Raw genomic sequence first — 14469 nt, forward strand, 5'->3', positions numbered from 1 at the left:
ATTTCTGAAAATGCTAGTTTGTTGTGGATTATTTTTAGAGGTGGATTTATTAAATTTCCTGAAGTATTTTTTTCAAATGTATTGTATTTTCCATACGAACATGTCATGCAAGCCTGGACGAGAATGATATTTAAAGATTTTAGGATATCGTCTGGGACTGTAACAAACAAGCAAGCTACTGGGTATGAGGAACGGTAATTATTCCCAATAGTCTAAACATTTTTATTCTGTATTTTTCTCTCTCTCTCTGGTAGACACCTTGCATTTCCAAGACTGAAAATCAGCCTCAAGGACTTGCAACGAGCGTCAGGTGGGGACAGACACCCATCAATCAGTCCACGCCCTGGGACACTGATGAGCCTCCATCTAAACAGATGAGGGAGAATGAAAACCCAGGTATGTTTCTAATCTTACTTGTAATTCTACAAGGGAAAATCGTTCAAAGCAAATTCAATGCACTATCTCCATTTACTTCCGTAAATTAGACTTCATTGTGAGCTCTTTCTTTATTCTTTAGCAGGGTTTTTCTCTCATTGTAAAGACCCCTCAAGTTTCTTCTGTGCTGGGGCTAATATAAATGTATTAAGATGCCTGCAAGTTCATTAGAGTGGGTTTTTTTCTCCTTCTCTGCCTTCACTAGACGAAAAGGCACTCTGTAATACTTTAAGACCTCTTTTATGTCCAGAACTACCTGAAATGATTTCCAGCTTCCAGACACATATCATACATTGTGCTACTATGCCAGACGCCTAATTACAATCTCTTTGTAGTGGCTGGAGCACCATTATTATACACACAGAGTGTTTGTCAGGGAGCCATGAAAGCACGGTGGGGAAAGAGGTTAATTTTCTTGGAAGCGTGCGCTTAAGCTGCATAAAGTGCAAAATACATAAAACCGCAAACATGCCGCATGTCACCTGATGAGTATTTTAACAATTGCACTCACATCGCCGTAGCAATTTTATGCACTTACCGTCTGGGAACGGTTCCAGAGCCTGAACCGCTTTAGATACCGTGAAGGAGAAGGGCACGTCGGCGCAATTCGGTAGCGGACGCGTGTGCAGGAGAGGAAGGCGGGAGCGGGGTATTTTTGTTCTGGTCTCCCCCGTGCCAAGCCCACCGCCATTGCTGACCTTCTTTCGTGCCGCAGGTGCAGCACCCTGGGTCACCACGGTGGCGGCAGGCAGCCAGCCTGCCCTGATCACGCACTCCTACGGGATGACGCAGCCGCCCACCTTCAGCCCGGCCGCCAACGTCCAGGCCCCCGTCATCGGCGTCACGCCCTCCCTCCCTCCGCATGTCACCCCCCAGCTCCCGCTGATGCCGGCCCACTACCAGCTCCAGCCACAGCCCTCCCAGCCCCTCAGCAACATGGTGGTCAACCTCCAGAGCCAGCCCTTGTACACCAACAGCCAGCCCCTCAGCATGTCCTCCATGAGCGGCGTGGGCCCAGTGGCCCACCCGGGCCCCGGGGCGGTGGGCAACGGCCACCTGGCCTGCCCCATGCTGCCGCCGCCGCCGCCGGCCCTGCCCTCGGCCGCCCTGCCCAGCAGCGCTCCCGCCACCAACGGGCAGGCGGCCGCCCCGCTGCCCCCCAACGCGGCGGGGGGCCCGGACAACACCAACGGGGTGCAGATGCTGCGGACGATCGGCGTGGGGAAGTACGAGTTCACGGACCCCTGGCACCCCAAAGGTAAGGCGGGCCGGCTCGGCCCCGCGGGGCACGCAGGCGGGGGCGGGCGGCGGGGCCGAGGACGGCGGCGGACCCCCGGGACTCCCCGCTGCTCTCTTCGGACCCGCCGCTCCAGCTCCAGCATCTGTCTCCGTACTTTCCTTTAATGCATAGCTTTTATGAGTTAATGACGACAAAAAGCAGTGCGTTAGAAAGAGAGAGGATGAGCTGTGGGCATATTTTGTAGTGAAAAACAGCTTTTGGGCCCATCAGAAGCTGGTGCTCCCGATGGTAAAGCAGCCATCATCCCGTGCCTCTCCCTTTGAAACACACACCCATGTTTCCATCCAGCCACTTTCCTTCTGGCTTTGGTTGTGCATTAGTCACAACGCTAACCTTCTTCTTCAACCGTTGTCTTCTTCCCCCTCTAGTAGGAGCCCAAGCCAAATGCAAGTAACCCTGCTGACTGAAGCTGAACAACCCAAAACGTTCAGCGTTAAGGGGAAATCTCTTAATTACCAGCTTCATTGGGCTCAAATTCTGCAAAACACCCTGAATAGTCATGAGCGTTCCTGAGAGGTTGACCTTTTCTGCTAAGTGTTTTCTAAATGAGCCACACTGTTGGGTCACATTGGAGTGTTATTTCCGAGTGTCTTGCCCTAGACACTTCAAAAATACCTACGCTTTGTGTACTTAGTTTCTAATTTCATTTGCAGAGTTTTCCCTACCTCCCTTAAAAATCACGACTGTGCCACATGTGCAGGTAAAGCGAAATGTAGCTTACAAAAATATAAATGCGGACCTATCAGCAAAATCAATTAAATTGATTTTAAAAAAAACACCCCAAAGGCTTCATTAAGTCTGTGATATTTTATGTATACATTTGTATTCAGACGCAATCCATGTGTAAATTATTTACTTGCCACAAGCTATTAAGTTCTATTGTGTAGCTCTGTATTAAAGACAAGGAATCTCTATTAAAAATGATTAGTCCAATAACTCTTCCTACTCGTTACATAAATTGTACTTTGGTATGTGCAAATCCTTACCAAATGTCTCTTGAAAAGGCGTTAAGTAAAAGTGAAAGTACTTTTCTAAAGCTAAATATTTGTACTGCTTTTAAATTTTCAACTCCGAGCACCAAATATGATAAGAATGCTTGCTGGATGGTGAGCTTCTGAATTTTTCTTGAAGATCTAGGTGGGCTTTAAGTGATACTGGCCCAGTCAGGTAGCAAAAAATTCACCAACAATTGCTTTATAAGAGTATTGTTAATTCTTCTCCTTTAAAAAAAAATCAAAATCCACAAAAGCAATTTGTCAGGTCAGGTTTTTAAGTTGCAAACCCTTGATTTTGTAGAAGGAGAAAGGGGAGAGAGATTATACTCTAATCCTGGTAGGCTGAGCTGTATTGGTTCTGCTGGATGTCTCTCTTCTCCGTGGAAGCTATTTGTCTTCCAAAAGGCATCATCTCCACTTTTCATAGCCACCTGTCCCAATTTACTGGACTGGATACTCGGATACATGATCAAATTAACACAATTTAAAGGATTACTTGGTGTCATTGGAGACGTGCGAATATACAATACAAGGAAAACCACATAAGCTTAAACCACTTTCACTGTGGTAATTTGATCACATATCTGAGCCTCGGTGACACTAACCTAGTGAGACAAATGAGCATGTCAGTGACTGCACACTTGAGGTTAGGAATACTCTTAAATGCCTTGCATACTTAGGGCCAGTAGCATCAGCTGTTATTTACTCTTCCTCCATCAATTAACCTTCAGCATATCTCTGGCTAGCAGATGAAGTAAACTTCAAATCAGAGCCTAAGTAAAAAGATCGTAAAATATTTAATCAGTCCTTTAATATTTGATTTGCAAAGTCTTAATCAGCATTCTTGCTTCAACTGCTGTAAACCCTGGTCTAGTCTAACTGTCCGAGCGCCGCTGAGCGCAGCCAGGCGAGGAGGTGAGGTGCCATTGCGGTGAGGAGGAGAGCTCCTCACTGGAGCATGCCAGGCGTGCCAGACCTGGCTCTGGACTGGTGTTTGGAAACCCTCGTACCTAGGAGGGGCTTGTAAGGAGAGTATTAAAACAAGCAGTATTTCTAATCCATGACAACTGCTGACGCATTAGCCATGCTGTACCTTATAAACTGCAAGCCAGACAACTGTTTTCCCAGGGATTAGCTAGCTTCTCTATGACGTTCAGCTATTGAGTTATACCTGTTCCTGTGGTGATTAAAAACAAACAAACATAAGATAACGAAGCACGCATGTACAAATGTCTCATAAACAGGACGTATTTTATAGAGAAAAAGTCATCTCTTCCTCCATTTCCAGTCTTAAAAGCCCTTACTTCTAAAGCTATAATTCTTCTTGTCAAACCTAGTCAGAGAAGATATATGTTGGGTTTGGTTGTTTTGAATGAGAGAAAGAATCAGGAAAGAGAAGTCAACTGGGTGTCTAACCAGGCCTTAAAAACTCACTAGGATAAGATTCTTAATATAAACTGTATGGATTTCAGTGTGGCTCAATTTTCAAATTATTTTTTGTTTTAATTTCTTCTGTCAGGGATTTCAGTCTCTATAAAGCCTGACTGATTTCACAGTCTTACATGATAGGCACCTTCCTCTCCGGGAAGGACTGGAAACTATGAGACAGTACTGAGCTGTTCAAATATACAAGTTCAAACTAGTTCTCTACAAGTTTCATTTAAATATTCTCTCTCTTTCTTGGGAAACCTTGCCCAGTATTATAATAAGAGCCACTGCTAATGGCCTTAAGATCTATCTCATTATCCTGAGATACTCTGTATTATTATTTCACTTGACAATCCAGTCTTGTACAGGTTTGAATAATTACCCAACTATCCCTTAAGTGAAAGAGCAGTTCTTGCTGGTTAATATGATAGGGCTTCTTATATTTTTAGACTTTATTAGGGAGCTGATTTGAAACATCATGTTTTATTTCCCATAATTATCTTTCATTTGGCTGTGTACATGTTGGGGCCACATTATACTGTATTCATGCAGAACTAGGTTTCTTACGTAGCTGTTTCTAAACAAAAAGTAAACAAAGAAGCTGCCAAAAGTTAAAGGCACTGCTAGTGTGCCGTGTCATTTGCAATAGGTCAAGAGATCTCACTTATGTGACTGGGAGTCAAGTCATTTCTGTGGCTCTGCAAAAAATACATTTTGATAACAAGAATCATGATATAAAAGAGATTTGTCATTCTTTTTACACTGTCACAGCTAATTCCCACCTAATTCCATTGAAACTACTTGTAAGAAAATAATTTTTGCATGGATTAGAGAATCTTCTTGGTCTGGATGGGTTATATTCTGTGAAAGGATTTTTTATTGCTTCTGTAATATGTTAAATACGAATGTTAAGTTTAGCTACATGATCCATTTACTTAGTGAATTTATAAAGCAGTCACATTATGAGAGACATAAATAATGTTTCAAAGTAATTATTGCTTTTAGCAATGCGTGAAGAACTGTAGAGCTGCCTTATGAAATGCATGGAATCTTTCACCATACACAATCAACAGCAGCTTTGAGGGGTGTCTGGTTTGGCCTGTAATTGCCCTTTGGATAGGATTTATGCCAAATACTCCTAGCTGACTTCAAAAGCTGTGTCACCTTAACACAGACATGTAACCTAATATTTTAGAACAGAATCGGCCCTTGTTTTCTATCCATGTCCTAAGTCTAAAGATTACGTGCCAGGGGAATTAATAAAGCAGAATATTCAGAACCATAAAGTTGTTCATTGTGAACCTATTTGGTGAAGATCCACTGAAGTTCGTATAGCCAAATTTTTATGTGGCTTCTTCAGAAAATACAGAGTTGCAAATAATATTCAAACATAATTTCAGTATCTTCAGGCTACAGGATGTGCCGGCACAAGTTGTCGCTTGCACAACATGCTTGCAGAGAAGAGGGAGGGACGGAAATTGTCCCTTCAGTTTCTGACACAAGGTGCCGGCATCCCATGCCACGGCACAGTGACAGAGACCAATGTCTATGTGCCTGCCAATCCAGCTGAGCCCAAACGGAGAGAAATTAATCAGTCTGATGAAGGACAAGAAGAGATTGGTTTCCTTGCAGAAATAACTGAGTAACTGAGATTTAGTCCTTGACTTTTTCATAGGGCGGTATGCTTCTTTATATCCAGGACTTGTAGTAAATCCAAAACTGAACCCTTGGTGGATAGCCCTGCCATATGTAGGACATAAGTGTTCCAGTTTAGACTCTGAGATCTGTTATACATTTGAAAAGATACTTTCTTCATAAACTTGATATACTTTGAAGCATAGTCGCTAACACAAAAAATGAGGAAAATACAGTTCTTCATTGCAGTATTTTCTCCTGCAGTGTAAAATTAGCCATGGACATCATGGGTTTTAATTTGTGATGTTCATGGATAATATTGATGTTTATTTCCATAGTATTTTTGTTCTAGAATTCTTTGGTTTGCAGTCCTTAACTAGTGGGAAAAGAAATCAGATGTTAATTAGTGTTCAGAATGTAATGACTGTAGAAACATAACAGTATCAGAAATAAAATCTGAATGTTAATCCTTGTAACACTAATTTCTTAACACTTCATTTTCAAGCTTCACCAAATACCATGAACTAAACAATAACAAAACTGCAAACGAATACTGTTGCATCATCACTTATTGATTGCACCTTTCACACTTGACTTTATTGCATTGGAATTCTCATTAGACCTCAGACAATATTTACTTTCCTTAATCATGAATAGTAACAAGGTAGACTACAACATTTTGTCAATAACCATCAACTTTTTCTTCACAAAAGGCTGAATTTTCAAAGGGATTTCAGCTTGACCTGCAATTCTGTGAGTGTACCTAGTTCTAGACATGAATGAATGCTGGGGGGTGGGAGATGTTTAAATTCAAAGTGCAAACTAGTATTTGGAATTCTAATAACGTTAATTAAAGGGTAATGTGTGATGAAGACTCTAGAAAGCCTGTTTTCAGTTCTTTGCCTTGCACCAGAATACATGTCCTGTATCACCTTAGGAAAATCTCCCTTATTTTTCTTTCCATAGACATAGCCAGGTATGTAGATAAATAGATAGATTATAAAAAGTAATAGGTACAAAATTATACATAAAATTTTAGGGGGTGTGTGTACATGTATATACATATATATAGGAATATGTATGAATGTAGTTGCGGGGAAGGAAGTCTACAATAGAAATAATAGTGCATTCTATCTCCTATTTCTTGTAGGAGAGTTAGGTTAGCATGGAGGTCTGTTAGCATCGTACATGCTTCTTACTGTGTTTTCCTTAAGATAGTCTTGATTTTCTCAGGCAGCCTCACTGGTACCAAGATACAGATGACTAGTGATTGTTTGTAAGCTCAACTTGGTAATGACGCATAAGAGTTCACAGAATCACAGCCCAGTTGAGGTTGGGAGTGACCTCTGGAGGTTGTCTGGTCCAGCCCCCCTGCTCAAGCAGGGCCACCTAGAGCTGTTTGCCCAGGACCATGTCCAGATCACTTCTGAATATCTCCAAGGATGGAGACTCCACAACCTCTCTGGGCAAGTGCTCAGTCACCCTCACAGTAAGAACATGTTTCCTGATGTTCAGAGGGAACCTCCTGTGTTGCAGTGTGTGCCCATTGCCTCTGGTCCTGTCACTGGGCACCACTGAGAAGAGCCTGGCTCCATCCTCTTTGTACCCTCCCATCAGGTATTTATATACATTGTTGAGATCCCTCTGAGCCTTCTCTTCTCCAGGCCAAACAGTCCCAGCTCTATCAGCCTTTCCTCATAGGAGGGATGCTCCAGTCACTTCATCATCTTCATGGTCCTTTGCTGGACTCTCTCCAGTATGTCCATTTCTCTCTTGTACTGAGGAGCCCAGAACTGGACACAGCACTCCAAGTGTGGCCTCACCAGTGCTGAGTGGAGGGGAAGGGTCGGTCACCTCCCTCGACCTGCTGGCAATACTTTGCCTAATGCCCAGGATACCATTAGCCTTCTTTGCTGGAAGGGCACATTGCTAGCTCATGTTTTAGCATGTTCACGCACAGTAATGAACTTAAAGCAAACTGCTTGAACAGGTCCTGTAAAATCAAATCTTTTTCAAGATTAATTACAGTCTTCTGTCATTAGAATAATCTTAACAGAATTGCAAAGTTGATGAGGGTATCTAAGCCATCACTTGAGTGAGATTGAAATACATTTCACCTTTTTGTGTTCCAGGTGGAGTATTTTCAGTAATTCTGCCCTGTCTTTTAATGCCACTATCAGTCAGGTCATGACAGACAGTGATTTAGTGCACTGAAGAGTCAAAGAGGACTTGTAGTAGTCCTAGAACATTGCCTTGCTAAACATACAGCATAAAGAAGGTCATCAAATTCTCTTTTGATTGACAGCTCTTAGTATGTGAGTGACTTGAGATTTCCAAGTTTCAACTGGAACAGGAGCCTCTCACTGCTACCAATATTTTATGAGGGTTATTGTAAAAAAAAGTGTGGGGTTGCTAAAGTGTGTTAAAACTCCCTGAAACTGCTCTTAAAAGTCATCTACTCCATGCTGGGGTTTTTTATACCTGTTTTTTTAAGTAAGCACCAGATTTGCAACTGTAGTTCGTCTGTTCTTGAAAGTACAGAGCTGAAGAACTTTGGTTTTACTCTGTTACATGATACTATGTCATCACTTGCAGATCCACTTAGGTAGTTAGACAATGATACATTTGAAGACGTCTTGAGTTTCTTCCCATCCTGAAGTCTAAGACATGGTTTGCTTAGAACATCGTTTCTTAACAAATGGTTTTGTCCATGACAGTGGCCACTAAATGCATTCAAAATAAGTCTGAGAGGTGGCAGAGTTCTGTTGAATTGGTATTTTCTCTCCTGGCCACACAACACTATACTCAGAAAGTACAAAATTTCTCAGGGGCTGGATGATAACCAAAATCTAGACTCCCTTTTGGCACAGAATACGTAAGTGGCAACTGTAATAAATACAGCCCAAATTTCCGGGCAGGCTACCTATCCATCCATCCAAATGCTGTTCCAAAAATCCCTTGCAGAGAGCTGGAAGTGCATTTCGATGTTCTGAAGGTTATTAATTTTCCGAAACACTTGCAGAGTCCCTGTTCTCCTTTCAGAACTCCTTATGTTTAATTTCTGATTTCTCTGACCTTGTCTTCCCTTCGTCCTCTGTCTTGTTCAACTCCTGACATATTTGGATCCAACCCTTGTCTGCATCCAACCCTTTGGATACAACGGGAAACATACCTGTTCCCTTTCACACTGTCCTCATATGTCTGGAGCCACCTTAGAGCTACCTTTCCTGAACAGTCAATTCTCTCCACAAGTTTGGCCTTTCCTTGAATTTCCTACTGATTTCTTCCTCCTCACAGCAGGATAATTCCACTTCTTCTGTTGTCATGACTTAAAAAATGGACAGTCAAGTTATAGCTACTACAGAGAATGGGGACTTCACACTCAGTCCAAACTAAACAAGCCAGACTTTGTGTATACACTTAAGTGTTCTCAAGATGGGCTATTCTGTGATCTCTGGAGATCTCCAGACAAGTGGATTTATTAAATTGCAAATGGTTTTTGGTTTCCCTACAAGAAAGTGGAAATGGGTTTTTTTGGGTAATCAGCAGTCCTCCATGGAGCAGTGCCTGAACTCTGAATGAAGAAGAATCATTTCTTACTCGTTGCATTCAGAACGAGAATGATTCTGTCCCATGTTAGATTAAAAAAAAATCTAAACAGATTTGTGAAATACAAACATTTCCAAATAGTGGCTTTTCTTACCCTGCTGTGCCTTGAGATTGCTGATGATAAGCTCCGCTGTCCCACGGCGAGGCCGGGCTTTAAGCTGCAGTCAATAATAATAACAACATGGGATTACATAACACCTTGCATCTTCAAAGTGCTTTTCTGGACATAATTTTTTTAAAAAGTAACTGTTTGTCTTTAAATAACTGATGTGCATATTTTGTAAGACTAAAGTTACAAGGACTTTGGCTGAAGCAAAAGCAAGAATAACTGTCAGGAAACTAGTTTTGGTGTAACGTCCCACAAGTCTGCTTGTTTCAGATGTCTTCTGTGTTCACAGGATACATACTATGAGGCAAGGAATGATTTGTGTTTTTTAAGTTCACGAGCATTTGTAGTAAGGCTTTCTTTCTTTAGTTTTTCTTTCATTGTTTAAGTAGGAAATAATTTGGGCAACAATTTGAATGGTGCGTGCAAGAAAATTCTTCCCAGCAATGGACATGCTTGTTTCTGTATGTTGTGTTCCTGTGCATTGTCACAAAGGTAAGTTGCTAAGTTCTTTCCGCCCAGTAGCTTCTTGCGTTGTCTGTTTTGTGTTATGCGTACACTCAGATTTCTAGTTGTACCAAGTGAAGGTAACAAGGTATTTGTATATAGTTCCATCTTAATATTTATGAATCATTACATTAGATTCCCGGACTAGATATTCTGGAAAGTATCATAAGGTGATGAAATCATCACTAGGAAGGAGGTACATAACCTTGCAGGAATGATTACTCATAGACAAAACTTCCATCATCTAGATGTGCAAGTAAAAGCGTCATGAAGTTTTGTCATATTAAATTCAGAAAATTACAGCATGTAGTGTTGTACGTGCTTACTACTGTACTGGAAGTATCCTTCGACTGCTGACAAAATCAGGAGGTTCAAGATAAGTGTTTGACCAGGAGTATAGGCAGCAATATATACATACACCTATGTGTACTGACAGTTAAGTCAGAAGCGTTTGACTAGACAAGGTGCCACGATACTTAGTCAAGTTTGCACAGTATGACTGTGTAATGCTTTCCAAGGAGCTAAAACAGATTGGAGAGTTTGCCTAAAGACTTCGTACATTGTATTTAGCACAATGCTCGTTGGCATTGCACCATCAGAAAACCCCGAGCATGTAAGATTAAAGAGAACATTATGTTTTTATTCATGATTCCTCTGATGTTTCCGAGGAAGAAGAAACCTGTTTTGTCCATCAACCTGCACACTGAAGTATTTGGGTGAGGATGAGGAAGATGGTATGAAAAAGACAAAATTGGCTAAAATGAAAGAGTTCTTAAGAGAAATGTGGGCTAACGCTCCTGTTCAGTCTGACTGATTTATAGAGGATCCAAGTCTAACATCAAGCCCAGCTCATCTGCGTGACCTTTTGCTTGTGAATGAAGAGGGAAATGTTCCTTGCATCCCCAAGCTGTGGATGTTCTTTAAAACCAGGATCGTTTTACACAAAACACTACCATCCTGTGGAAGGCAGATGGAGGAGCAGTGCTAGTGGTTTCCTGTTGCCTGTAACCTAGGAAATAGGAGATGCTGCTCTTTGCCTTTTACTGCATACTGTATGGACTTCGTTACAGATGTGAATTTTCTAGATGGCTGAATTTGCTGGGGTTTAGATGTTTTTCTGCTAGATGTACTCCTACCACGGCCAAACTGTGCTGTTTTATGAACAGTGCAGTTCTTTGAGGGTTTTTTTGTACTTCTGTGGGATGGCTACAGCTCTGATTTGGAAGCCATATGAGCATCCAAATAGAAAAGCACTTTTCAGGGGCATTTCAGAAGAACTTTCGCGAGATGGATAGCAGGTACCTCCAGCAGGAATCAGTCAAGTGATTTCAGGTTTAGACAGATGCGGCTATTGAACTATCAGTATGTAGAGAATCCTTGCACTCTGAAGAAATAGAGGAATCTCTCTTTCATTTGTCAAAATGTAGCAAGAACAGAGGCTCATGTTCCTTCAGCTCCAGAATAACATGGTTCTTTATGTATTTTACTTGCTAGAATGGTAAAAGCAAATTTGACATCCTGTCCAAGGATCAGCTATTCAAGGACAGTCAAATCTGCTCGTGAGTAGAAATTGAGTACATTACAAGAACAGTCAATCTGTTAAAGCCCCACACCAATAAGATTTTCTTCTGTGAGAACTTAAATAAGTTCGACAGCCCTTCCCTGAAAGTGTCCCTTATGCCTTTGGATAAGCCATCATTACTTTACTTTTTTTTTCTTTTTTATTCTCTCTCAAAACGGCCATATAGGCAAACCATGTGCAGTGACTCTAGGTGTTGTCAGTCAGAGGTGCTTTAATTCACTTTCGTAGAGATAAAGTGCTGAGAACACGTCTTGGCTTTAAGGGGAAACTCAGTCAAGAATTTTACTAAAGCTAGGAGATTATTTTAGCGTATATTTTTGTCCAGATTCTTGGATGTTGGAGTGCTAGATTCAGTATTTCAGTAAGATTTGGTGTTTCCTGAGACTGAGTCTTCTTTTTGTGTTTTAAAGAAAGTAGAGAAGGGCTATTTATATACTTTATGTATAGTGTCTTTATGTAAGTGTGGAAATAATGTGTTAACATATTTAGAAGACAAATTCTAAATATCAAAATATGTTTTAATAGGCAGTTAAGAGAGGAGGCCTATTTCAAAAATACAAAGTCCTTTTGCATTTATTGAGTTAGTAACATTGGCTGGTTCCAACCCCTTTGAACACACTGAGAGCAATGTTGGGTTTTAAAGATAGCTACACCCTGCAGTGGGAGGTAGCCAGCCCTGGAGTAGAGTGGGACCACGCTGTGTGTTTTTGACAGAAAAAGGGGTAGCTGCATTGCATCCAAATGAAATGAGAGGTGGTTTTAAGGATATGATTTATAATTACACAGTCTGGATCTAGATTATAATTACATAGTCTGGAACCATGCCAAGACACTGAAATTAGCATTTCAAGTTTGGAGGGAAGAAAAATGAGATCGTGTTTGGCTGGGTTGGTAGTTGTCTATCAACCATGAGCTCAGAACCAGGAGAGATCAGGGAACCTACCTTGAGCCTTGAACCTACCTCCCAAAACCAGATGAAGAGACTTTTACTTAAAATCTTAAATGCACACCAGAATATGTAAAAAAAGACATCGTAATAAGGAAAAGACATGATGACATTTTTGAATGTTATTATGCGGTTAGTAAATAAGAAAGAAGAATCATTTATATTCAAAACTGAAGTCTTATTTTAAAGAACCCTAACCAGCAGTCAAGTCTGTTAGGTAACATTTCTTTGCTGACTTACCTAAATTTAGAAAGTAAGCATGTCACTCGGTCATTTAAACACAGGCAGCTAGGGCCACGTTTATCCGAGGGCTGTCGTACATCTTCTGTGGTCTCTTGGTACTGGCAGGGCACAGCTCTTCTGTAGGTGCTGGCTATTTGTAGGGGTCTTGGCTATCCCAGAACGTGTCAGAGGGCATCAGGGACCGGTGTGGCAGCGACTGCACTGAGCTCCTGTGGTTGCCCAGTTGAATCACTCTTGGCTCTCTTGACTGCACTGATTAGGTTTCCATAGATGTTATAGGAGCTTATACACCTAACAAATTTGAATGGGCTTGAATTCAAATATCTTATCATAACCTGAATCCCATCCTGAGTTCCAGGAATAAGGTCAAGAGTCTCAGCAGAGGGACAGACACCTCGGCATGAACACAGCTTCGCTGGCGGAAGTACAATATAACAAAGTACAACCCTTGTATTATTTTACTGTCATTGTATTAAGAGGGTATTTTGATATTATTGGTTTGAAATTACCTAAAATTTATACAATATTTGCCTGTTAACACTGAAACATGTTGATCTCGGTGGGGTAAGCAAACACATCTAGTCCCTGTTTGTGATCAAGCTGGCTTTCTTCATCTGCCCATGGAAAGCCACGTCTGAATGTCATACATCCAATGTTTTTCCAGGCATCATTTTCATTAGCATAACTAAAGCTAATTTGGGCATATATTGTCAACAGTTTCGATTCATGGTTTGTTAAACTGCTACTTACACTGTTATCTCACATTATTTCCAGTGCTGTCTTATACTGTTTAACATATTAAGGCCTACTAAGAGGGTTAAGGTTAAGAGAGAGGCTCACATACCTCATTCAGGAGACATCACTGGCAGTAGTGCAGTGTCCCACAGGGTACCTGAGCTTTTTCGTTCAGCGGTGACTCAGAAAAAAAGAGTGCCGTGTACGCTGTTTCCACCAGCACTCGATCTTTTCTCAAAGGTTTCCTCACTAATTCCCAGCTCATCACAGTCCTCATCAGCCTGTGTAATGTGCTCATCACACACTCATTTTCAGCTTTTGATTTGGCCAGGCTGTCTGCTGGGGAGGGTTTCCTCTGGTAGAAGTCTCCAGGTACATGAACAAGTGAGCTCTAAGTGTTACTAATAAAAAATCCTTTAATCCACTTTAACAATGATAAATTGGAACTGAGAACTCCTCCTTACTTTACAGATACATTCAGTTCAGAATTTCACTTAAGTCAGGAAATCATTTTACGGGCAAGAGAAAAGTCCTAAACACCCCAATGTGGACGATGGGAATTAAAGGCCAAATGCTCAATTGCTCTTACTGGGTATCTGAAGCGCCTGCTGATAACTGAAACTTCCACTTGCATGGCTAGTTCATAGCAAATTCACTGGTGTTTGCCATTATTTTTGTTCTTAATTCACCCTGGAATTTCCCTTTTAATTTTCCTCACGTTGTAGTCTGTGCTTGATGAAAGGAAGTAGCTGATCTGGGCCACAGAAGTTCAGGTTGAGCAAAGATCAGGCTAAAATGTACTTTTCTGGATTTAGATGGATTTGCTGCATTGTCTTGGTGGTAAGTACATCACACCTAAAATCTGTACTATTACCCACCTGCTATCCTACATTTTATTTCTGCTTCTATGTTGAGGAACATAGCATGATCAGATACAATGAAAAATGA

The 14469-nt window shown here is 41.3% G+C and overlaps 1 protein-coding gene across 1 annotated transcript in view; it reads left to right on the forward strand.

The window, feature by feature from the left end:
* KLHL29 (kelch like family member 29) overlaps positions 1 to 14469 on the forward strand; it is a 403676-nt gene that overhangs the window by 261542 nt on the left and 127665 nt on the right. Inside the window, exons 4-5 of the mRNA XM_082306362.1 lie at positions 255 to 396; positions 1151 to 1693. Of these exons, the coding sequence (XP_082162488.1) occupies positions 255 to 396; positions 1151 to 1693 (685 nt within the window). The remainder of the gene's footprint in view (positions 1 to 254; positions 397 to 1150; positions 1694 to 14469) is intronic.

This window comes from Platalea leucorodia (assembly GCF_965183815.1).
Source record: "Platalea leucorodia genome assembly, chromosome: 3".
NCBI lineage: Eukaryota > Metazoa > Chordata > Aves > Pelecaniformes > Threskiornithidae > Platalea > Platalea leucorodia.